General features: G+C 48.8%; 1 protein-coding gene across 6 annotated transcripts; it reads left to right on the top strand.

The window, feature by feature from the left end:
* Nucleotides 1-8,378: 8,378 nt before the first annotated feature.
* On the top strand, nucleotides 8,379-22,611 carry PPRC1 (PPARG related coactivator 1). Of its 6 annotated transcripts, none has more exons than XM_017674350.3 (14): nucleotides 8,382-8,590; nucleotides 12,175-12,363; nucleotides 12,915-13,061; nucleotides 13,180-13,281; nucleotides 13,395-16,227; nucleotides 16,511-16,564; nucleotides 17,391-17,448; nucleotides 18,237-18,307; nucleotides 19,291-20,008; nucleotides 20,949-21,092; nucleotides 21,203-21,269; nucleotides 21,396-21,517; nucleotides 21,766-21,917; nucleotides 22,211-22,611. In XM_017674350.3, exons 1-14 carry the CDS (start codon nucleotides 8,438-8,440, stop codon nucleotides 22,312-22,314), a joined length of 4,914 nt encoding a protein of 1,637 aa, XP_017529839.3. In that variant the 5' UTR covers nucleotides 8,382-8,437; the 3' UTR covers nucleotides 22,315-22,611. The 6 variants fall into 6 exon arrangements, with proteins under 6 accessions (XP_073096614.1, XP_017529843.3, XP_017529839.3 ...); XM_017674352.3 differs by having other exon boundaries at nucleotides 8,383-8,590; nucleotides 13,180-13,272; XM_017674351.3 differs by having other exon boundaries at nucleotides 8,383-8,590; nucleotides 18,240-18,307.
* The last annotated feature ends 434 nt before the right edge of the window (nucleotides 22,612-23,045 follow it).

Genomic DNA, 23,045 nt, shown 5'->3' with positions numbered 1-23,045 from the left:
CTGGGCCGGGCTTTATTAATATGCTAATTGCCTGCTAGTGGGAGGGGAGAGCCGTGTCAAAGTGACCCGGGCGAGCGCGCAGCCAGCGACGACGTGCGTGCGCCGCGCGGCGGGCGGCGGCGAGAGGCCGGGAGCGTTCAGGGAACGGCAGCTTGTGACGCAGCTTTTAAAAAAAGGAGATGGAAGCAGAGACCCCGGAGAGGGAGCGTGAGGGGGAGGGATAAAAGGCAAACCCTCACACTCGGTGTCCGTCCTTCGGGCGCCGCCGAATTGGGAGCGTAGAGGAGCCGGAGCGGGAGCCGGGACTGGGGGAGGCGGAGCCAGGGTGGGCTGTGAGGTGTAGCTCTCCACCCCGGGCGCGCGCTGGGAGGGAAAAGGGACTGCCGACCCCCCCCATGCTGTTTGCCTAGACTCCAGTCTTACTCTGTAGGCCCCGTGTTGCTCGCCCTCCACCCCAATGTGGGTGGAGAAAGAAGCATTATTCTAATTTGTGTGGCAAACCCTCAATTCAGCTCCTCCGTAAATTAACCACTCTTTCCTTCCTTGCCTGCTAAACCAGTTGGGACTAGAGCTAAAAGGGTTAGTTAAGTGGGGTCTCCTCCCTAGCCCGCCCAAGATCCTGGGATCTGTGTTTTTCAGGGGGAATTGGGGCAGCGGAATGACCGCCAGGTTGAACTGGAAAGGGAGGAATCCGCTGGCCATCCTTCCCCCTTGCAGGCTTTGACTCATAACTCAAGACACTTCCCTCCCTTCCCCCTTTCTCCATCCAGTCTCGGCCTCAGCTGCCCCACCCCAGCTCTCGCCTGGAAGCTGCTCTCCTTTACGGGCCTCTGAGACTGGGGAGAACAGGAAGCAGACCGCTCCAGTGTCCCCTAACATGTAGGAGCTGAGACTTGGTGGGGGGTGACAGGGAGGATGATCTGGATGGTCAATGTAAGGAACTTTCATTACCTAGAGAGGAGTCTCCCAACCCCCAGGCCCTCGAAGGACTCCCCAACCCAACCCTAGAAGGGGAGGGGGCTCCATCTCCATCCCTTCCTAAAAGCCCAGCCCTGGCTGCCTCATAAACAGGAAATACCTATTAGCAAGGAGGAGGGAGGGTAGGAGCGACGTCTGGAAAAGAGAGTTGGCTCCCTCCTTTCGGGGTTGGGGGTGGGGGTACCCAGCTGCTAGCTTTTGTTCTTTAAGCTTCAGGGTGGGCTTCAGGAAGAGACGCTGGGGACCTGGGTTGGTGTCCCTTCTCTAGAACATGTGACCCAGACTGGGTAGGGGGTCCCACTCCCCTTTGTTATTTAAGGAGGAATTGATTGTAAAGGCTTCCTTACTCCTGCCCAGAGTCTGCACAGCTGGCTTGACTGGCGGGGTGGTGGTGGTGGTGGAGGGGGAGTTAGATGTGGAGGCTTAAGTGTTTATGAGATCCCCTTTTTTGCACCTTAGCTTTTGCTGAGGGAGCACGAAATGATGGGCAGACGCAAAGTCTGGAGGTTGAAAAGAGGGCCTGCCAAGGGTTGAGAACACCCTTCCCCGGTGCTTAGGAGAGGGTGGGGGAGGGGAGCTCTGAGCACAGCCACACACTCCAGTATTCCCAGCCACACTGTGTATTCCCTCCATCCCCCCAGTTTTCCCTATCGCCAGCCCCACAGGGGGAATGGGCAGGGGGACTGCAGAGGGACATGACTGAAACCATGCACACTTATACAAGTTACTTTCTTGACAGCATCTCTTGTCTGTGTCCACCTCCTCCCCACTTTCCCCGAGGCAGAGATCAGCTCTAGAGGGAGTAAAGGTAACCTAAAGCAACAGAACCCTGGCCTGGAATTTTGGATACCCAGGTTTGAATTCCAGCTTCACTCCTCACTAGCAAATGACCTGGGACAGCTGACTTCCCCACTCTGGGCTCTAGCTTTACTCTCTGTAATTGGTACCTGCATCTTAAGGTCAAACTAGACAAAGCATGCCCAGTCACACCTAGCCTGATGGCAGCTGTGTCCTCAGTACTTGATAAGTATTACAGCCCCTTTCTGCTTTTTTTGAGGTTACCTGTTATTTCAGGAGTGTCAAGAGTGAGTGAGCAGGATTGACTGGAGGATTAGAGATAGTGTGGAGGAGAGGGACTACCTGCCATGACTCCCTTCATTCTCAACTGTCCATGTATTTGCCTTCACACAATCCTGTGATCACTTATCCCTAAGGCCACTCATTCCAGACAACTAGCTTGGCCAGATTCCATGGTGATCACCAATCACCTGGGTGGACAAAAGGGCTTACAACCCACCCCATAGGGAACTTTGCCTCCTCTTCATCCCATTTTCCCTTTCCCAAGATCACATATGGGGAAGGTGGAGGGTAAGGAAGAAGAAAAAACAGCATTTGTTGAGCATATATGGTGTGGCAGGCACTGTCCTAGGTGTTTCATATCTGAGATCTCATTTACCTTTCATGACAAACTTTGGAAGAACATGCTATTACCTCCATTGAACAAGTGAGAAAACTGAGGTTTAGACAGGTTAGTAAATCTGAACTTGTCTGTAGAACATTCTTCTCCTCCCTTTTTGCCCACTAACTAGTGAATGCCTCCTTTAAACCTCAGTTCTAGCTTTACCTCCTCTGGGAAGGTACCCCTCCCACTCCCAACCCAGCTGATCTAGTGGCCCTGTTTCCTTTAAGGAAATATCCTTTCCGTACTGTGGAATGGAAGACAAGTGGTTTCATGAATGGACAAAAAAGATGTGGTACATATACAATGGAATATTATTCAGCCATAAAAAGATAATAAATCCTGCCATTTGCAACAGCATGGATTGATCTGGAGGGTATTAGGCTCAGTGAAATAAGCCAGGTGGAGAAAGGCAAATACCATATGATTTCACTTACTTGTGGAATATAAAAGCAAAACAGGATCAACAAAACAGCATTAGACTCATAGACACTGAGAAGTGACTAGTGGTTACTACAGAGGAGGGGACTGTTGAACCACTGTGATGTACATTTAATGAGAAGTGCTCTTCCCCCTTCCTTCTAGTATGGACCAGAGGAGGGAGAAAACATCTTTGAAGCATGTTTGAGAATCATGGTAAAATAGGAAGAGAAGTCACAGATGTCTAGCAGATACACCTGGGTATGGTAGGGAGGCAGTGCGTCTCTATGGAAGGTCTTTAATAATGACAGTGTCCAAGAGGGTGGCAGGCAGTTGATTTGGTTGGATGGATTTGAGCACCCAGTTATTGTGTTTGTTGAGGTGAAATCACATGACACAAATTAGTAACTGTTTTAAAGTGAACAATTCCGTGTCATTCCAGTATTTTTAAATACTAGCCATTAGTGCCAGATGGACTGTAGACATGGAATGAAGCAAAATGGGAGAAATGAGAAGGGGTGAGGTGAGGAAAGTGGAAGGAAAAAGGAGTCCCATAGGGAGGCAGACAGCAGAAGCAATAGACTACGCTTGCTCCAGGAGAGGTGGGCTCCCTGCTTCTCCCAGCATCTAGAACCTGTCCATCCGAGTCCTTCTCTTGACCTTGGCTTTCTCTATTTTCTCCCACATCTCTCTTACCCCTGAAACTCCCTAAAATGCTTATTGGTATTGCTCTTTCTTTCAAGGATGAATCTTTTTTTTCCACCGAGATAGTTGGTAATATATGTCTTATTGATGGTTGCGTCCCCAGCACTTAATAGGGTGCTCAGCACCTTGCGTGTGTCCTATAACATTTGTTGAATGATTTTAAGATTTCTGATAGGATTTCTCTTCCCTGCCCCAACACATGACTCCTCCCTATTTTGTCCATTTACCAACATTATTACCATCACTGTTTGCCACCACTTTTCCTTTTTCTTCCAAAACAGTTTCTGAAAGTGTATAATAAACTCCAGGAAACCTGTTGAATATGTAGAAAGTTCCACCCTCAGATGGAAGAAATCTCATCTCTGGAGAAGGAGAGGGAATCTACATTCTAAAGACAGTCCCCAGGTGATTGTTATGCAGGCCAATGTCTAGGAATAGTTCTTTTTTCTAAAGGGGTCCCTGACTCTCAGAACATTCCCATCAAGTGGATGGAACCTGTGCATCTCTCTTTCCATAAACGACTGTTTAGTACAGTGGAAGACATATCTTATAGGGACCAGGGGGCCAAAGAACACAATAAATCACTTATTGTGTGCCCCTGGGAAAAGGATTTAGCCCTTTCTTAGCCTCAATTATTTCCTCAGCAGAATGGGATAATCCTGCTTTTCTAACTCTTGCAGGGATATTGTAAGGGGGCCCTGATATGTGACAGCAAGGTGAGGGCTGTAAACCATTCAATCTCAATGGGTTGTTTGGGGCTAAAAACAAAGCACTAAAAGGGATATTGCCTGAAGGCTTGCAGCTCCCTGGCAGAATAATGGCAATCAAGGTATATTATCTATTGTTGTATAACAAGTTACTCTTTCATTCAGACTTTTAACAAACTTTTATTATCCCACATTTTCTGAGGGTCAGAAATCCTGGCATGGCTTAGAGGGTAGTTCTAGTTCTGTCTCAGGGTCTCTGACAAGTTTGTAGTCAGTGGATGTCCAGGGCTGCAGTCCCTCAAGGTTTGATTGGGTTGGACAATCTGTTTCCAAGTTCATTCTCATTGGTAGGTCTCAGTTTTTCAATGGCTGGTGGACAGAGGCTTCAGTTTTTTGCCAACATGGTTCTCCATAAAACTGCTCACAACTGGCACATTGCTTTCACTAGACTAAGAGATCTGAGGGATATATATAGAGAGAGAGAAAAAGAGAAATGGAGAGAGAGAGTGTGTGTGCAAGAGCACCTAGGCTGAAAACCTGTCTTTTTATAACCTAATTTTGGAAATGATACAGCATCACTTTGCCTTATATTATTGGTCACACAGACCAACCCTGGTACAACATGGGAGGAAACTACAAAAGTGTGCGAATAACAGGAGGTAGAGATTATTGGGGACTATCCTGGGAGTTTCTGACCACATCAGGTCTGGTCCTCAGTGAGGCAGTTCTGGAGATTCAATGTAGAGAATCAGAGAATTCTCAGCAGAGAATCAGAATCCATCGAATTTAGGAGACTGACTCACCCCAATTAAATACACATGAAACATTATTTTGGTACTATTCTTCTTCTTTTCTAGAATTCTTTAGTTAAACTGGTCTTCTATTTGAACACAACCAAAGTATAACCACTTCAGAGCCTGTGCACTGGCTGTTCTTACACAGGATGCTCTTTGAAGGGTTAGGTGTTTGTGATTCAGGTCTTGATTTCAGATATCTCCTCCTCAGAGACCCTAACCTGGTCACACCGTATAAAATTGTTCCGTCTTACCTTTTACACTCTCCATCTGTTTTCTTCTCTGATACCACTATGGTTCTCTGAAATCATTTTGACTCTGTTTACTTGGAGGTTGTCTCCCATTAGAATGTAAGTTCCGTTATGGAAAGCTTGTTGACTGTTTTTTGTTATCTCCAGTGCCTCAAACAGTGCCTGACACATAGTAGGTACTCCATAAATAAATCAGAATGCTGATTTGTTAATTCACACTGGGATAGATGTCATGTGATCTGGGCATTTTGTTCCACTTGATCAACACATCTTTTCTCCATAGGAAACTACATGACATAAGATGTCTGTTATAATCAGATAAGTCTTTGTTGAGCACAGAGTCAGGCACCAACACATGATTAGAGGTTCCCAATTGGAGGTGGACTATGTCTCTTGAGTTTTTCCTTCATGGCCCTTAGGAATACACCTGCCAAGGAAACTAATAACTACGATAACTCCATCTAGATGGCACTGGAGACCCGGAGACATAGTCTTACCATTTTGAGTAGATACCACTTAGATGCTATATTTAGATGCATAGATTGTTTCTTCAGATGCTGAATAAAGCAAAAAATGGCACAACTTTCTGCTTTCTTTAACATTAACCTTTTCCCCAGACTAATCACCATAGTAATGACCATAATTAGAGCTCAAATCATCATCATCTACTGAGCATCTCTTAAAGTATGTTTCTTCAACAGAGGAAGAATTGTGTTGTCCTGTATTGGTGTTTTCTGATTTCTCTTGGGCAAATTATTTCTAAGTTCATTGGAAATAAACTTTATTGTTGCCCTCCTTTGATTATTTTATAGAGAAAATTGTGAACGGATTCAGTTTCTGAATTTGTGGCTTATAAAGCCTACTCAGGAAGACAAAACTAACTCATATGAAAGACTAAGAACTGCAAGGAGGTTGTATTAGTCTATCCAGGCTGCCATGAGTGGCTTACAAAAAGTGGCTTAAACAATTTTGTTTCTCACAGCTCTGGAGGCTTGAAGAGAAGCAAGGCTGGTTTCTAGTGAAACCTCTTTCCCTGGCTTGCCAGTGTGTTGTTCTGCTGATACCAGCCCTGTTGGATTGGGCACCCACTTTAATGATGTCATCTAATCTTAATTACCTCCTTAAAGGCTCTATCACCAAATACAGTCATATTGGAGGTGGAGCCCTTCAACATAGGAATTCCGCGGGGGTGAGGTAGGGGTGGGGTGGGAGGTGGTGGGAGGGGTTTAGGGTGTGTGGGGGTGGGGTGTGTCTATGGTGGTGGGGGATGCACAATTCAGTCCATACAGAGGTCCTCTCCTCTTATGAATTTTTTTGTGGGAATATATAACTTGCTGAAGGAAATTTGTCATTATCCATCACAATTTCAAATGCATATATCCTTTAACTCAGCAATCTCATTTCAAGGAAACTATTCCATAGAGTGTACAAAAGTGCAAAAATACATGTACACATGTACAAGAATGTTTACTGTAACTTAACTTGTAATAGTAAAAAACTGGAAATAAGTATGATTTAAATAATGATATATTCCTATAATGGAATCGATGCTCTTTAAGATCTCAGTAACTATTTGATTAAGGAATGGACTAACATATTGTTTCATGAAAAAAGGCAAGTTGTAGAACCATACAAATAGGATGGTCCCATTTTTGAACAAAGAAAAGACCAATGTGTGTCCCTACACATTTTTTTTTTGACATCGTTCATGTACAATTACTTGAACAACATTATGGTTACTAGACTCCCCCTATTATCAAGTCCCCCCCCACATACCCCATTATAGTCACTGTCTATCAGTGTAGTAAGATGCTATAGAATCATTACTTGTCTTCTCTGTATATACTACCTTCCCCATGTTCCCACCCCCCTACATTATGCCTACACATTTTTATATGCATAGAAAAAGTGTAGATGAATACACACCAAAGGTGGCAAGGGATAAATCTGGGGAGTAGAACTGGAATTTGCAGGCCAAGTACACTTTTTGCTTTACATAGTTTTGTACTCTCTGAAATTATTTCTAAACTTTTTAAATAAACCTTTTTAAAAAATAGGAAAACAATCTGAAGTAGCTTCTAAATGGCAAACCAGTGTATAGTAAACAGAGTGACACACTATAGAAATGCAGAAAGGGATCACAGCTGGCAGGGATGACCAAAAAAGGCTTTCTTGGGTAAAATAGTGCATGAAAAATTTTTTGAGGTGTGAGTATTCCATACAGAAAAACAGAGGCAGGAGAACACTTGTCTTTGGAGGACAGTAAAGTCATCTGCAGCAGCAGGAAATAAATTTGGTAAATGAGGCGCCAAAGGGAGTTTCTGGTAACCCAGAAAGATGTCAGAATTGTTGTGTTTGAAGATTAAACTCCACAAACTTCCAGTTATAAGATAAATAACTACTAGGGCTGTAATGTACACGATGGCTATAGTTCTTAGGAAAGTAATTCCTATGAATTCTCATCACAAGGAGACAAAAATTTTCTTTTTCTATTTTTATTGTTTCTATATGAGAAGACAGATGTTAGCTGAGCCTATATGATAATCATTTCATAATAAAGGTAAATCAAACCGTCATGCTGTAATGCCTTAAACTTATGCACTGGTACATTAGTTGAGAGTTAGCGCCTTGAGTGCGGGTGCCCACTAGGGGTGCTGTCTCAAAACACTGGCTCACTAGGACTGAAGTGAAGGGAACGTACAGCAGGTGAACGTCAAAGAACGTACAGCCGGCGTTCAGACAGCTGGACAAATTAGAAAAATAAAAAGACGCCTAAATATTAACGCTCCTCTTACTACTTTGCGCTCCCCAAAAAGGTCCCCCAACACAACACAAAACTAAGCATTACAGTATGCCTATACCACGTGCCACTCGGACTTCACTTAAAGCGACTACTACTTCCAGGCTCCCTCGCTAAGCCAGGGCCCTCTTCCGGGGCGCAAGGTGGGAACGAGGGGCGGGAGTAGGGTGTGGGATGGGTGGGGGTGGGGGGGGTGTCTCGCCCCACCGCCTTCTGGGATCTGTAGTTTTGCAGTGTATTTTGGGAGTTGTAGTTCCCTCCCACAATCGGCTGGGCGAGGCGGCACAGGCGATCAGAGCTGCGCTGGGTGTTTAGGGGCCAAGATGGCGGCGCGCCGGGGACGGAGAGACGGAGTCGTGTCGTCTCCGAGTGGGGGCTCTGGCCCGGACCCTGGCGGTGGAGTCCGCGGCAGCACTTGGGGTAATCGAAGCCAAGCGCCGTTTGGGAATGTGAGCGCTGTGAGCAGCGAGGAGCAGGTGAGAGGCTGGCGGGCGGCCCGCGGCCGGTAGCAAAGCGGCGTTTGCCGGGCGGTGACACGTGGACGCCGCAGGAAAGGGAGGAAGCGCTCGGGAGTCGATGCCGAGTGGCTGCGGGAGACGGGTTGGGCTGAGTGGACTGGGGCCGTTTGCTGGAGAAAGACGGGCGGAGGCGGAGTCTCTGTGTCCATTCCTCCCGAACGCTAGAAGAGCAGAGCTGGATGTCTGAAACATGGCCCGTAGCGGTGGGTCAGAGATTCGAACTTGGAGTCGAGGGCTAAGACCTCCCTCTAAGGATGGTGAGTCGGGGTGCCCCTAGCCCCGCGCCGCAGTGCCTTTTCGGAGCCACGTGGAGTGGGGGGTGCTATTTTCCCGGGAGAACTTGCCTGTTTCCCTTCCCCCTCTAGGCGGCCTCGGCACCCACGTGGATTGGGTTCCTAGTTGGGGGGGTGGGGGGTGGCCCGCGGGTCGCGGGTTAACGTAGGGGCGGGGAGGGGATGTCCACGTGGCTCCCGCCCGGACTGCCTGGGCATCTCTTATCCGTGCTAGAGCCGCACTGCCTGGAACTGGGTGTGTCTCAGCCGGTCCCGCCATCTCCGACCGGGGCTGGGGACCCTGGTCGGGAAGGAAGGCAGGGGCTGTTAGAGTCAACTTTGCCCAGAGCCGTGGAGTTTTTTCCCTCCCGCTTTGGTCCGTGGCGCCCTTAGCGGATGGTGAAAGATTTTCCATATGTGCCGGGAGTCTGTTCCCTGCGGATGGTGGAGGGTGTTGGGGAGGATAGAGGGCTGAGGTTGTGAAGCGCTGTGGAGTGAGCTTGTGGCAGCTTCCGTCTCACTGGCTTCTTGGTGGGTTGTGAGTCACGGGTACTGTCATTTTGGTTGCCTGCAGTCCTGCCTCCTTTGGGATTCAAGGGGCATGGGGAGTGTCAGCATATACATGAGATAAGTTTAAGGGAAAGGGAATCCTCCTTTCCTTGCCTTTTCCTGCAGTATCTCATTTGAGGAGGAGGTTAAGGCCTGCTCCTGTAAACTGACACATACAAATTGAGGTGGCCTGTTAATGTAAGGCTCTCGAATTTTGCAGGAGGTGGGGAAAGTTGGAGGTAATTTGAGAACTATTCACTAGTTGAACATTTATTGAATGGGGGTATTTTTTCTGTCAGATTTTTTTTTCTTGGCCTTCAGTTCTTCATTCTGAAAAAGTGTTAGGGTCCCACCCTTCCCCAGAGGACTTCTTAAAAGTTCACATGCAGAGTGAGGTGGGCAGGACTAAGTGTGAACTGTTGTCTCTTTTAAGCAATTAAGCTAAGCTGAGTCCTTGAAAGTTTTTTTTCTTCAAATTTTCTTCTCTATGTAGGAGTTGGGCTGCAGCTGCAGGTAATGTCAGTTCCAGCAGACCAATCCACCAGGTCCTTGCCCAAGGAAGAGTGGCTTCTGGGCCTAACCTGGGAGCTGCCCACCTCCTTTTCCTTTTTTTTTTTATCCCCTCAGTCACATCTGTGGGCCTCATGCTTGCCCACCCCTTGGGGTAGAAGCAGAAAGGATCCATGATCCAGCTGTAATCCAAATTACATGGTCATTTGGGTTAGAGAGAGTCTCAGGGACATTTTAAGCTGAGACTTGAAGGCCATGTGTGTGTATGTGAGCTTTCATGAGAGAATAGTATGTGAAAGCCTTGGGGTGGGAGAGAACAGTGTATTGGAGAAACCTGTATGGCTGGTGTGTAGAAAGACAAGAGTGGTTAGAGAGGACAGAGTGGAGCAGAAGGCTGGTGGGGAAGACCAGGACTCTTGTAAGCCATGTTAAGGAGTTTAAACCTAATGCAAAGAGCTGTAAGATGCCATTGGAAGGAATTAAGGAGGGTCTTGGGAAGTGATCAGATGTTTATCTTTAAAACCTTGTAATTGGTTTTGAACTCTGCAGGCATAGGACTGGTGTGGTGAATTCAGCTGGGGAGGTATTTGAAGTTTGATGGCTGGCTCACTGTTGCCTGAGGTTAGCCCCTAGATGATCTTGGTACTCTGGGAGCTGTGCTGTTTGGGCATTGAGAATGGGTGAGGCCAGTTGAAAATACTGGGGCTCTAGTACCTGCCTGATGGAGATGATGATGAGCGAGTGGTTCATAGAGTTGGGCATTGTGAGAGTCGCCTAGTGTCTGGGCCAGGTAGGGGGCAGGGCGAATTGAGATGCAACCTCCTTTGCTCACCCAAGAGGGTTGCTGAGCCAGGTGCTATCCAGCTGCTGGTTTTAATTACAGGATTGTGCAGACCTGGGAGGAGTTAGTGCCTAAAACCTGCCACCTTCCACTTCATCTCTGGGCCTGGTCTCCTACAGTGTACCACCAATCTAGCCTTTCCTTTCCCTGGGTATTGGAACTCCTTAGTTTCGTTAGGAGGGTGGGTTTGGTGGTGTGGTTACCTGTTGGTTTTTTTTTTCTTTTTTTGCTCTTGGAAGAGATGTAGAGTTTCCCTTTGATGAAAAAGGGCAGTGGGGGCTGGCTTGTCCGTGCTCTGTTCTCTGGCCTTTGTATCATTTGTTTCCTGTAGTGGAGATACCTGTGGCACTGGCCTCTGGCCTTGCTAGTCCCACTCCAGCCACTTTGGGCAGTGCCCACACCCACACGCTTGACAGGCCTGGGCAGGGTGGCTCCTTGCCTGACAAGGCTGAAGATGTTGTTACTTCTCAAGGAAGTGGTGGGGTGGGGCTTTTCCATTTACAGAATCATGCTCTCTCTTTTGCTTTCACCTGTTAGTGGTAGGGAAGAGCCTTTTCCCCTGGGATTACCACACAGAGGTTGGGAGGCACACTAGAGATCCTTTGAAATGAAACTGTGAAGTAAGTGTGAATATAAACTGTGTATAAGACAGTGCTAGGCATCATGGATAACCAGGAAGTATGAGCACAGTTTAAACCCTTTGAAGAGCCAAAAAGAATATAATCTAATAGACTTGCAAGGGTTATTTGCCCCAAAGGAACTTAGAATATAGTTTTAGTAATGATACAAGGAATGTTGTGGGGTGGGGATGTGATTATAGAAAAGCAAGTGATACAGAAATGTGTGAGTTCAGCCATCTGAGGAGGGATCAGCATGGGTTGGGGAAACCTGAGGTGTCTTCTTGAAGAAGGTAGGATTTGAGCTAAGCAGAGAAGAGAAGCCTAAGCAGGATTTGAGGGAGGTAAGGTAGTTGTAGCTGAAATTGCCTCCTTTCTGACCACCTTTCTCATAGTATACCCCTCAGACTCTCTGCCATCACCACTGTCAGCAGACAACTCTTCAGAACAATCTCAATCTTTTTGATGTTTTTATTCCCTAGATTAATAATATGTGGCTCCAGTTGTTTTTGGATGGAATCCAAACTTCTTCTTGCCCAGGTCTTGAACATTGCTATCCTGGTTGGGGCTTTGGTTCATAGGTTGTACTTCTCTCTGCCTGGCAAGTTCAGAGGTTTGGCTGTGGTGGGGCTTCTGCTGAGTCTGGGGCTATTGGTGAGGACTGGGCACCTAGTTTATAGAGCATATTAACCAGCTTTTCCAGAGGGCCCATGCCTTGTGGCTGTCATGATGCCTTTCTGACCTTTGCTCCAGGTACTGCTCCATGAAGAAGGGGATGATTCTGGCTTTGTCAGTCTATCTCGGCTGGGCCCCTGCCTGAAGGACAAGGATTTGGAGATGGAGGAGCTGATGCTGCAGGATGAAACACTGCTGGGGACCATGCAGAGCTATATGGATGCCTCCCTCATCTCCCTCATTGAGGATTTTGGGAGCCTTGGAGAGGTGAGCAGGGACTGGGCTTGGAGGTCTTTAGGCAGGAATTTGACATAGCAGGCTATGGCTCAGTGGTTGTGTTCTCCCAGAACCTTGACTCCTTAGTCCTTGAAGTGTTTTTTGTCTCTAGGTGAGAGTTGGGCTGCTAGATTACATTCCACAGAAGGGTGCTGCTGTTGCAGACCTGGACTATCGTCTGAGGCTTTCTCCCTGCTTGAGCCCCTGACTTACATGTTCAGAGGGGTCTGATCTCTGTTTTGAGCCCAATTCCAGCCTAGCTAAAGGTTGTCTGCTGAGCACCCCACATCTTACCTGAGGGTGGAAGCAGTGTGTGAAACAGAAGCTTAAGATTCAATTCTGACAGGTCTCCTTTGACACCAGGGTGGTGGATTGTTGTAAGTGAGATTGGAGCCTATGCTTTCTGATACTCAGGTCTCTCTCTGGCAAATTGAGCTTAACTAAGTCTGGGAGACCGATTCTCTTGGCATCCAGCCCTTCTCAGTAGCCCACTAAATCAGTAGGGATGCTGGTGGTACCTTCCCATTGTCTTTCTGGAGCAGAGCAGGTTATCTCTGGAGGACCAGAATGAAGTGTCGCTGCTCACAGCTCTGACGGAGATTTTGGACAATGCAGATTCTGAGAACCTGTCTCCATTTGACAGCATTCCTGACTCAGAGCTTCTTGTGTCACCTCGAGAGGGTGCCTCTGTGAGTGTGGGACCAGGGAAAGGGGGTGTGTGGTTGGTGCAAAGGTTAGAACCATGTTTGTGGGCCTACTTATGGTTCTGAAACATGAACTCATTTCAGGTGTTTCTCTCTCTCTTAGCTGCACAAGCTGCTCACCCTGTCTCGGACACCACCAGAACGGGACCTTATCACCCCAGTTGACCCACTGGGGCCCAGCACAGGCAGTAGTAGAGTAAGTGGGGTAAGCCTGACCTAGGGAGCTGTAAGGACTCCCAGGAGGGAGGAATATGTGAGGATAGTCAGAAAAATAACATTCCTGGAGGAAACTCCTATAGCTTCTCTTCTCTCTTGCAGGTTGAGATGTCTCTCTCAGATCCCACTTGGGACTTCACCCCACCCTCCTTCTTGGATACCTCCCCCAAGCTTCCTAGCTGGAGACCTCCAAGATCAAGACCCCGCTGGGGCCAGTCCCCTCCTCCACAGCAGCGTAGTGATGGGGAAGAAGAGGAGGAGGTGGCAGCCAGCTTCAGTGTCCAGCTGCTAGCTGGGGAGTTAGACAGTTCTGTGAGCAGCATCCCAGACTTCCCCATGCACCTGGCCTGCCCAGAGGAGGAAGATAAAACAGCAGCAGCAGAGATGGCAGTGCAGGCAGCTGGCGATGAGAGCATCTCCTCCTTGAGTGAGCTAGTGCGGGCCATGCACCCGTACTGCCTGCCCAGCCTCACCCACCTGACATCATTTGAGGAGGAGCTTCAGGAGCAGCCTGATGATTTGACACTGCCTGAGGATTGTGTGGTGCTGGAGATCGTGGGCCAGGCAGCCACAGCTGGTAATGACCTGGAGATCCCAGTTGTGGTACGACAGATCCCTCCTGGACCCCAGCGTGTGCTCCTGGATGACTCACTAGAGGCCAGGCCGGCCTTGAAGCTGCTCATGCCTACACTAGAGTTGGAAACAGAGCCTCCTGTGCCCAAGGAAGCCCTCTGTCCTGAGAAAGACAAATTGTCACACGACTCAGGGGAAAAGCTGGAGTCAGCCTGCTTGTTGGACCCCAGGGAGGTAATGGAGCCAGTAGTGCCCAAGGGGCCTCAGAACCCACCAGCCAATGTAATGCTGAGTTCCCAGAAAGCTCGAAAAGGTGGGAGGAAGAAGAGCAAGGAACAGCAAGCAGCCTGTGCAGAAGGCTATGCCAGGAGGCTGAGGTCATCCTCTCATGGGCAGTCCACTGTTGCTGTAGAGGTGACCTCTCAGGCAGGAAACTTGCTGAAGGAGGAACTTCAAAGAGAGGTTGGGCCTCCCTGCGGTAGAGGGAAGCCCCGGGCTTGGGCTCGGTCCTGGGCAGCTGCCTTGGAGAAGCCTAGCGCTGGGAACTTGGAGAGTAGTGTTGGGCAAGCTAGTCCTGCTAAAGAGGGTTCTGTAGACTTATATCCCAACCTGGTGGAAGCCAACCCTGTTCCATCCCATCTCTCACTTGACTCTGCTCAAGCCAAACCCATGCCTCTTGACCCTGTTGAAGCTGATCCCACTGTAGCTGACCCTGTACCTGTTGACCCTGCATTGGTTGATCCTGCTTCAGCCAACTCGGAGCTGGTTGACCCTCTCCCAGCAGATCCAGTCCTGATTGGCCCAGTCCTGGCTGACTTGGCAGAAATTGACTCTTCAGTGGTTCCAATCCCAGATGATTTACCACCAATTGACTCTTGTTCCAATGACCTGGTGCCAGGTCACCCTGTTCTAGCTATGTCTAGGCCAACTGATCCCAGACGTGGTGCAGTGTCAACAGCCCTGGAGTCAGAGTCCTTGCATCCCCCTAAGAGCATCCCTGAAGTCAGGGAGGTCATAGGTCCTCTGAAGATGGAAAGTGGTACCAATGCCACAATCCAGGAATCCAGACCTCGGCCTCTTAGCCTATCTGAGTACTGGCGACGAAGGCAGCAGCGCCAAGCAGAGTCAGAAGAGAAGAGTCCCCAGCCCCCGGCTGGGAAGTGGCCCAGCCTCCCAGAGACTCCCACAGGACTGGCAGACATCCCTTGTCTTATCATCCCACCAGCCACAGCCAAGAAGACAGCTCTGCAGAGAAGTCCTGAGGCTCCTTCTGAGGCTTGCTTTGTATCTGTGGGTCCCAGTGCTGCTTCTCCTAGTCCTGAGCCAACTACAAGCAGATCTATGGCTTCAACTTCCACTGAGCAGGTGCCATCCCCAGAGGTGCCATCTCAAGAGATGCCATTGCCAGCGAGACCTCTGCCTTCTGCTGCTGCTGTGCAGTCTATACCCTCCTCAATGCCCGCTGCTCTGCCTTTTCCCCCAAGTGGGCTGGGCATTACTCCCATGCTTCCCCTTCCTGAAAGTGGGCAAGGGGTCCCCAGCCTGCCCCCCCTACCCTTGCAGCCTCCTAGTCTTCCAATATCTATGGGGCCAGTGCCACCTGATCCCTATACTCAGTATGCTCCCGTGCCACCCTGGCCTTGTTATCCCCCTGTGTCACCTGGCTATCCTTGCCTGCCCCCTCCACCAACAGTGCCCCTAATATCTGGTACTCCTGGCACCTATGCTCTATCCCCCACTTGCAATGTGCCTTGGGTACCCCCTTCTGCCCCAGTCCTACCTTATAGCTCCAGCTGTGCCTATGGACCCTTGGGATGGGGCCCAGGGTTGCAACATCCTCCATTCTGGCCTACTGTACCCCCTCCTCCTTTGCCTCTAGCCTCTGTTGGGAGAGCTGTTCCCCCACCCAAAGTGGAACCCAGTGGGATCCCAGCTGGCTCTCCTGAAAGTGTACTTCCTGTGCTAAAAGCTTCTCCCCTCAGTCTTGGGTCAACTGGCCAGGGAGCTCCACAGATAGAGCCCACAAAGGTGGATGTCAAGCCCGTTCCTCCATCTCCCCTTCTAAAACACAAGGTGTCTTCTCCAGTGCAAAGCCCCCAGATCAAGGCTTCATCGTGTCTGTCTGCTGAGAATGTGGCTGTTGAGGAGCCTGTATCAGAGAGGCTAAAGCCTGACACCCAGGAGAGCAGGCCCAGGGAGAAGACCCCCTTTCCTGTTGCCAAGGCTGTTCCCACACCAAGGCAGAGCGCTGTAACCAAGCTGCCTGCTGTCCACCCAGCCCGTCTAAGGAAACTGTCTTTTCTGCCTACCCCACGTACTCAGGGTCCTGAGGATGTGGTGCACGCTTTCATCAGTGAGATTGGTGAGTGCCATACAGTTCAGTTCATGAGATGAAGGGCACAGTTTGAGTGGGGAGTGTCCTCCACAAAACAGGATAAATGACCTTTGAGGGTTGGGAGGGTTCCTGAGAGGCACAGCTCTGACTTGGTTTGATTGCTTCCTACTTAGTGTTGCTGCCTTGGTTCACTTAGTACAGTGGGCAGGGGGATCCTAAAGGGAGAAGTGAGGTTACGTGGGACTTCCTGGGACCTGTGTAATAAGTTGATAGGGGCTGGTTTCCAGTCCTGTGTTACATGCTTCCACAGGAATTGAGGCTTCGGACCTGTCCAGTCTGCTGGAGCAGTTTGAGAAATCAGAAGGTGAGGGAATCTGGGTAACTTTGCTTCACATACCCAGTGATAACTTCGTTTGGGCCCAGACCTATAGTTTAAACTAGGGGAAGGGAGGAGGGGCATTGTCTGCCCCCTAATAGGAACAGGGAGACAGGATTTACTTGTGGTACAACCTAAACCCAGGGAGAGGGTGGTGGTACAGCACGGTGAGAACTGTAGTGAGTAGATGGATGGGGAGACCCAAGTGGGTTGGATTGTTTGGGGACATTCTGGAGGGAGGTAGCTCTCAAGCTGGGCCTTGAAAGAGGATTTCATAGAGTGTATGGGATGAATAAAGGCCAAGTATAGGAAGGATTGTATGTGGTCTATTTGGAAGGCAGTGGACAGCCTCAGCTTTCTCAGTTTAAGGTATGGATCTCAAGGCTGTGGGGGATACATTTTCCTGTTCTCAAGGGGTTTTTGGTCTAACGGGAGAGAAATATGCAGAAATGACTTCCAAATTGGTTAACAGGTATTTATAGTATAAGGCAAAATATAAAATGATAAGTATAGATCAAGAGTAAAACATGAGACTGGAAAGTTAGGCCATGCAGAACCTTGAGTGTTAATTAGGCTTAGAAGTTTGGACCTGTCTCACATTCAGTGGGGAGTATAGATGTTTCTGAGCAGAGAAGAGACATGATCAAAAATAGTACCTAGATGCCCACTGAAGGGGAATGGGTTTCTGGGGGAGAGCAGTGGAATATGTAGGCAAAGTGGATTTTCTTCCTTTAGGTCTCAAAGCCAGCCTTTCTGCATCTCCCTCAATTTGGAACATCTGGTTGGGCTTTTAACTAGTATGATTTTTTTGCAGCCAAAAAGGAGTGCCCTCCGCCAGCTCCAGTTGACAGTTTGGCTGTAGGAAACTTAGGGTAAGTATGGAGACATGAGTGAGTTACCCAACAGCTGTTGGTCAGCAGCCAGCCGGCGCTCTAGGACTGTCAACTGGATGCCTCTGTTGGAGGGATGTTTAGTCAGCTCTAGAGTCTTTCCTTATTTACCCATCCCCTGCTCAGCCTATCACTACTGGGCACTGTCTTAGTGGCGAGGTAGGAGGATGTGTACCATCCTCTGGGTGATACCATTCTGGGATTCCGGATGTCCTGGAGGTGCCTTTTATCTTCTGGCAAATCATGCTTTTGGGGATTTCTTTACTTCATTTAACAAACTTGAAACTTGCTCCATATTGGTGATGGTATAAGATAATATTGGGGAAGATGTTTATGGCTATGGTTCCCCTGAATCCTTGGAGGACACAGGCACCCTGGACCTCTTTGTTCCCTAGTCTTCTAGCTCTGAGAGGCCCTTTTTTACTTTTCGTGGCACGATACCCCATCTTGTTCTACCAAGGTTGTTCCCCTCCACGTTGTTTTGGGGTTGGTTTCATTTGGGCAGGCAAGGCTCCTGGCTTGAACAATGTGGGGATGGGGAAGTATTCATAGTCATGGTTGGCCTGCCTCCTGGAATTGGGCAGGGCTGAATGAAATCCACCCTGCAGTTAGTCACTAAGACCCCTCTAGGGCTGGAGGAGGATGGTAGGGGCAGCCTGTGTGTCCCAGTCCTCTTTGCACACACCCGCTCCAGTCACTCTGTGAGGAAAGCAGGTGCACAAGATGTTGAGGAGGCAACGAACCAGGCTTTGCCTTTTCCCCCCCACCAGCAGCGTTGACACTCCCCAGGAGAAGAGGCCCCTAGACCGGGTACAAGCCCCCGAGCTGGCCAACGTGGCAGGTGGGTTCAGGGTGGGGAACTCTGCCTTTGATTAGTTTATGCAGCCACTGTTTATATGTATATATAGGGTCCCCTCTGGACCGGGTGTGGTAGGTGTTGGTGATACAGACATCTGATCCTCAACTTTTAGGTTCTCACAGTCTGGGGGCAGATTCGAAAACACATGAGCATGTTGAAAACTTTGTTAAAGAAGCCTATGTGGTTTATAGTGGGGTCTAAAGGGAGACAGTCAGGCAAAGTTTATAAAGAAGGTAATTCCCAAGGTGGATGCTTAAGAAAATCGTGGATACCAATCAGGTAGATTTAGGGGACAGGGCCTTCTAGGTAGATGGTGCCGAGTGAACTGAAGAAACAAAACCAGCTTGTATGTTTTGGGGAATTGTGGATGGTTCACTTTGGCTGGAGTGTAGTGCTTGATCAGGGTGGTGGGCAGAGATAAAGCTGGAGTGGTAAGTAGATGAGATTGTGGTAATTTTGAATGCCATGTTAAGCTGTTTGGACTTTATTCTGTGCATTGAAGAAGCGATTGAGAAAGCTTTACCAGATTGGTTTTTGGGTGGTACTTCTAGTAGGAATGTACAAGATAGGTGAATGGGTGTGAAGGTCAAGGTAGAATCATCAGCAGGTGATTTACATGACCCTGGGCAAGCTGCAGCCCAGAAGTCAGGCGATGCTGAGTGGAGGGGGGTGGTTCTAAGAATGGAGAAGTAGACCAGATGGGACCTGGTTACCAGCTAGGTTTGCGCAGTGAGAAGTTGAGGGTTTCAGGAGGACCCTAGTTGGCTGGGTTTATATATTGCTGGTCCCCAAGATGGAGCACTTGGGAGAAGGAGTAGTTGCAACAGTAGGAGAAGCTGGGCTGTTGACCTTTGTTGCTATACTCTGTGAGATAAGGTGGGGGTCTCTGGAGCCTATAATACACAGTGTTTACAAGTATAGAATCAGATCTCATCCTGCTATCTCCATCCTCCCTCCCCTCACAGGGCTCACCCCTCCAGCTACCCCTCCCCACCAGTTATGGAAGCCCCTGGCTGCTGTGTCACTGCTGGCCAAAGCCAAATCTCCTAAGTCCACCGCCCAGGAGGGAACCCTGAAGCTTGAAGGAGTTACAGAGGCCAAACATCCAGCTGCAGCCCGCCTCCAAGAAGGGGTCCATGGTCCTAGTCCAGTCCATGTGGGCTCTGGGGACCATGACTATTGTGTCCGGAGCAGGACTCCCCTGAAAAAGACTCCTGCCCTAGCCATTCCAGAGGTGGGCTCCCGATGGAACGTCAAACGCCATCAGGATATCACCATCAAACCTGTCTTGTCCCTGGGCCCAGGCACCCCTCTGCCACCACACACAGCTGCCTCCCAGGAGCCACTTGATCACAGGACTAGTAATGGGCAGGCAGATCCCCCAGCCTCTTGTCTTGCCCCATCCACCTTGCTGTCCCCTGAGGCCTCGCCATCCCGGAATGACACGAACACTAGGACTCCCCGTGAGCCCTCAGCCAAGCAGCGGTCAGTACGCTGTTATCGGAAAGCCTGCAGGTCTGCCAGTCCCGCAAGCCATGGCTGGCAGGGCTGCCGGGGCCGCAGCAGCCGTTCTGTCAGCTCTGGGTCCAACCGGACCAGTGAAGCATCTTCCTCATCCACGTCGTCTTCCTCATCCCGGTCCCGATCCAGGTCCCTCTCTCCCCCACACAAGAGATGGCGAAGGTGAGCTCTGATGGCATGTTAGATCTTCTCCACTTAGGGAGTTTACATAACCTCCTCTGCTTTACTGTGAGAGCTTTTGCTCATTGAATTTGATACTAGGTATTCTGTCTTTGACTTTTGTCATCTTCCCCTTTCCTGGATTGAAGGAGGCAAGCTGTGAGAAGAAAGCTTCCATACCCTGTTGGGCTTTGGGGTATCCCTGAGGTTTCCTGCTTCTTGAGACATGCCTTGGGGAGACTATTAGGATTTGGTCTTGATCATGGTGATTCCTTTGCATACTGTATCAGTTCTTATTTCTGGTATTTTCCTGATGGTATGTGGGAAGATGGGATAGTGGGTTATTAATGGCAGTCCTTCCTTTAATCATCTGTTGAGGGAAGAGTCTGGGTAGTTCCTTTGGTTGTCACTGTGGCCTCATCTGTTTTCTGGCAGTACCTTTCAGTAACAGACCCAAAATTTCCCACTTAATGAATGAAGAATTCTTGGCTTTTGATGATGCATATCTTCAGAAATGGCCCGGACTACAGGTCTAGTACAGTCCTCTCCCCTTTATGTTGTGGTCACAGCACTCATGAGACATGTTAGGGGGCAGGAACCCAGAGACCCAGGCCTGGCCCTGTCAGCTAGTTGTAAGACCTAGAGCCCAGTCCTTTATCTCTCTGAGTTTCCATTTTTCTTTCTCATTTGTTAAATATTTTTCAGTTTTTAATTGTATAATTAAGTATGATCTGTGCCAAAAATAATCTAAACCATTCCAGATACATCTAAAGTTCATGAGGGCCTCAGTTTGGTCACCTGTGAAGCATTCTTCTAGACTTCTGCTCTGCTTTGGCTTTGTTCCTGTGCTTCCTGACAGGGAAGTGGGGCTGGGGCCAGGGTGAGGTAAGTAGAGTATACCTGCACTACTCCCAGCATTCCTGTGTGCCACTTTGTTCTCCAGGTCCAGCTGTAGTTCCTCTGGACGTTCCCGAAGATGCTCTTCCTCTTCCTCATCATCTTCCTCTTCATCTTCCTCATCTTCATCCAGTTCCCGAAGCCGGTCCCGTTCACTGTCCCCACGCAGGAGAAGTGACAGGAGGCGGCGGTGAGCTTGTGTTAAGGGAGTCAGTGCATGTGGGAGGCAAGTGCCTGAGGGTTCTGTGACTTGAGCTGTCTAATGGCTGGGGGACTGAAGGCACCTTCTTCTCTTGTCAGGTACAGCTCTTACCGTTCACATGACCAGTACCAAAGGCAGAGAGTGCTGCAGAAGGAGCGTGCAATAGTGAGTAGAGGAGCAGGTCTTGGGTTGAGGAGCCTGCCCCTGAGCCACAAGCTTAGTTTAGCGCCATCTGTAGCTATGGCCCTGGCTCATGATGTGTTAATTTCCCTTGACCTAACTAATGTATAGGAAGAGAGAAGAGTGGTCTTCATTGGGAAGATACCTGGCCGCATGACACGGTCAGAGCTGAAACAGAGGTTCTCTGTTTTTGGAGAGATTGAGGAGTGCACCATCCACTTCCGTGTCCAAGGGTAAGCTGGGACCTTAAGGCCATGACGTCTTTTCTGTCCCATTCGTTGGCCTTGATGCTTCTTTGTCTTACTCCCTTGATCTGGTGTGCTGGGCAATGTAGGACACCCTCATTTCTACAGTCGAGAGAGTTGGCTGTTTAGGGAATGATAAGAACCACCCCAGTCTCTCTCTGTACTCTGGAGCTATCTCTTCTCTATGGCATGTGCCCAAGTAGCCATCCTAGTTTCTAACTCACTCTCCCCACCAGTGACAACTATGGCTTCGTCACTTACCGCTATGCAGAGGAGGCATTTGCAGCTATTGAGAGTGGCCACAAGCTGAGGCAGGCGGATGAACAGCCCTTTGATCTCTGCTTTGGGGGCCGCAGGCAGTTCTGCAAGAGAAGCTATTCTGATCTTGGTGAGTGGAGGGAGGCCCTGAAGCCTTGGTATATTTCATTTCCTCCCCAGAAGGGCTCCCAAACTTTTGAGAGTGGGGCTTTTAAGAGAGTCTCTGGGGGGGGCCATCCTCTGACATGAACTTAAGGGGTGGGATGAGAAGAAATGGGGGCTGTCTTGTCTTTTCCACTTAAAATCAGTTAGCTTCATCCATTATTGGGATGGGAGGTGGCTGGCTATTTGAGCACCCTCTGGTTGGGAAGGGTGATCTGAGACCTTGATGTCTATCTTATCTGTCTCTCTCTACCTTTATAGACTCCAACCGGGAAGACTTTGACCCTGCCCCTGTAAAGAGTAAATTTGATTCTCTTGACTTTGACACATTGTTGAAACAGGCCCAGAAGAACCTCAGGAGGTAACCCTGGGCCCTCCTCCCCATCCCCCTTTTGTTTGGAGGCACCCAACCTCCTCCGTTCCCCTCCCCCACTTTAGGGGAGAGAGCTGCTAGTGAGGAGATGACTGTTTTATAAAGAAATGGAAAAAAGTGAAATAAAAAATGTGTTAAATCAGATTTTCTAAAGGGGTATTTGTTTTTTATAACAGGCATTTAAACAGATTAAATTGTATTCCTATGTAAGATAAATGGGGCTGAGGGGTACCCCCCCTGTGTTTGGAAGGTCTAAGTCACTATGCAGACTAATAAACGTGAAATAGAATTCCCTAGTGGTGGTGTACTTCTTTATATGGTGCTAGTGTCAGAAATACTTTTTCTCTGAACACATCAGGGACATGTTACCTCCGTTTACTTCCTAGGACCTTTCTTTGTCCAGATGCAAAATCCTATTGGACTTGAAACTTGGCTCCTCAGATATATTTATTGTCAATGAAATCAGTCATCTATGGCAGTGCTTCTCAAACTTTAAAAGGGCATTTGAATCATTGAGATCTTTTAAAAATGCAGATCCTGACTTATGGGGTGGGGCCTGAGATTCTGCATTTCAAACAAGGGAGTGTTGATGCTAGTCCAGGAAGGGATTTTAATATCAAGGACATAGAAGAAGCTCACACTGTTCCAAATAAAGGTTTCCTAAACTGAGGCTTGTGTGTATATGTACCATTTTAGCTTGAGCACAATGCACACAGCAGGTGC

The sequence above is a fragment of the Manis javanica genome, chromosome 7 (assembly GCF_040802235.1).
Source record: "Manis javanica isolate MJ-LG chromosome 7, MJ_LKY, whole genome shotgun sequence".
NCBI lineage: Eukaryota > Metazoa > Chordata > Mammalia > Pholidota > Manidae > Manis > Manis javanica.
Note: the sequence above shows the minus strand (reverse complement) of the source record. Positions and strands in the feature narration are given on the sequence as shown.

Coding starts and splice junctions, on each gene's coding strand:
- PPRC1 (XM_017674350.3), top strand. CDS start 8,438: ATGGCGGCGCGCCGGGGACGGAGAGACGGAGTCGTGTCGTCTCCGAGT. Junction 13,062..13,179: donor CACCTCGAGAGGGTGCCTCT/GTGAGTGTGGGA, acceptor TCTCTCTCTTAG/CTGCACAAGCTGCTCACCCT. Junction 16,565..17,390: donor GCAGTTTGAGAAATCAGAAG/GTGAGGGAATCT, acceptor ATTTTTTTGCAG/CCAAAAAGGAGTGCCCTCCG.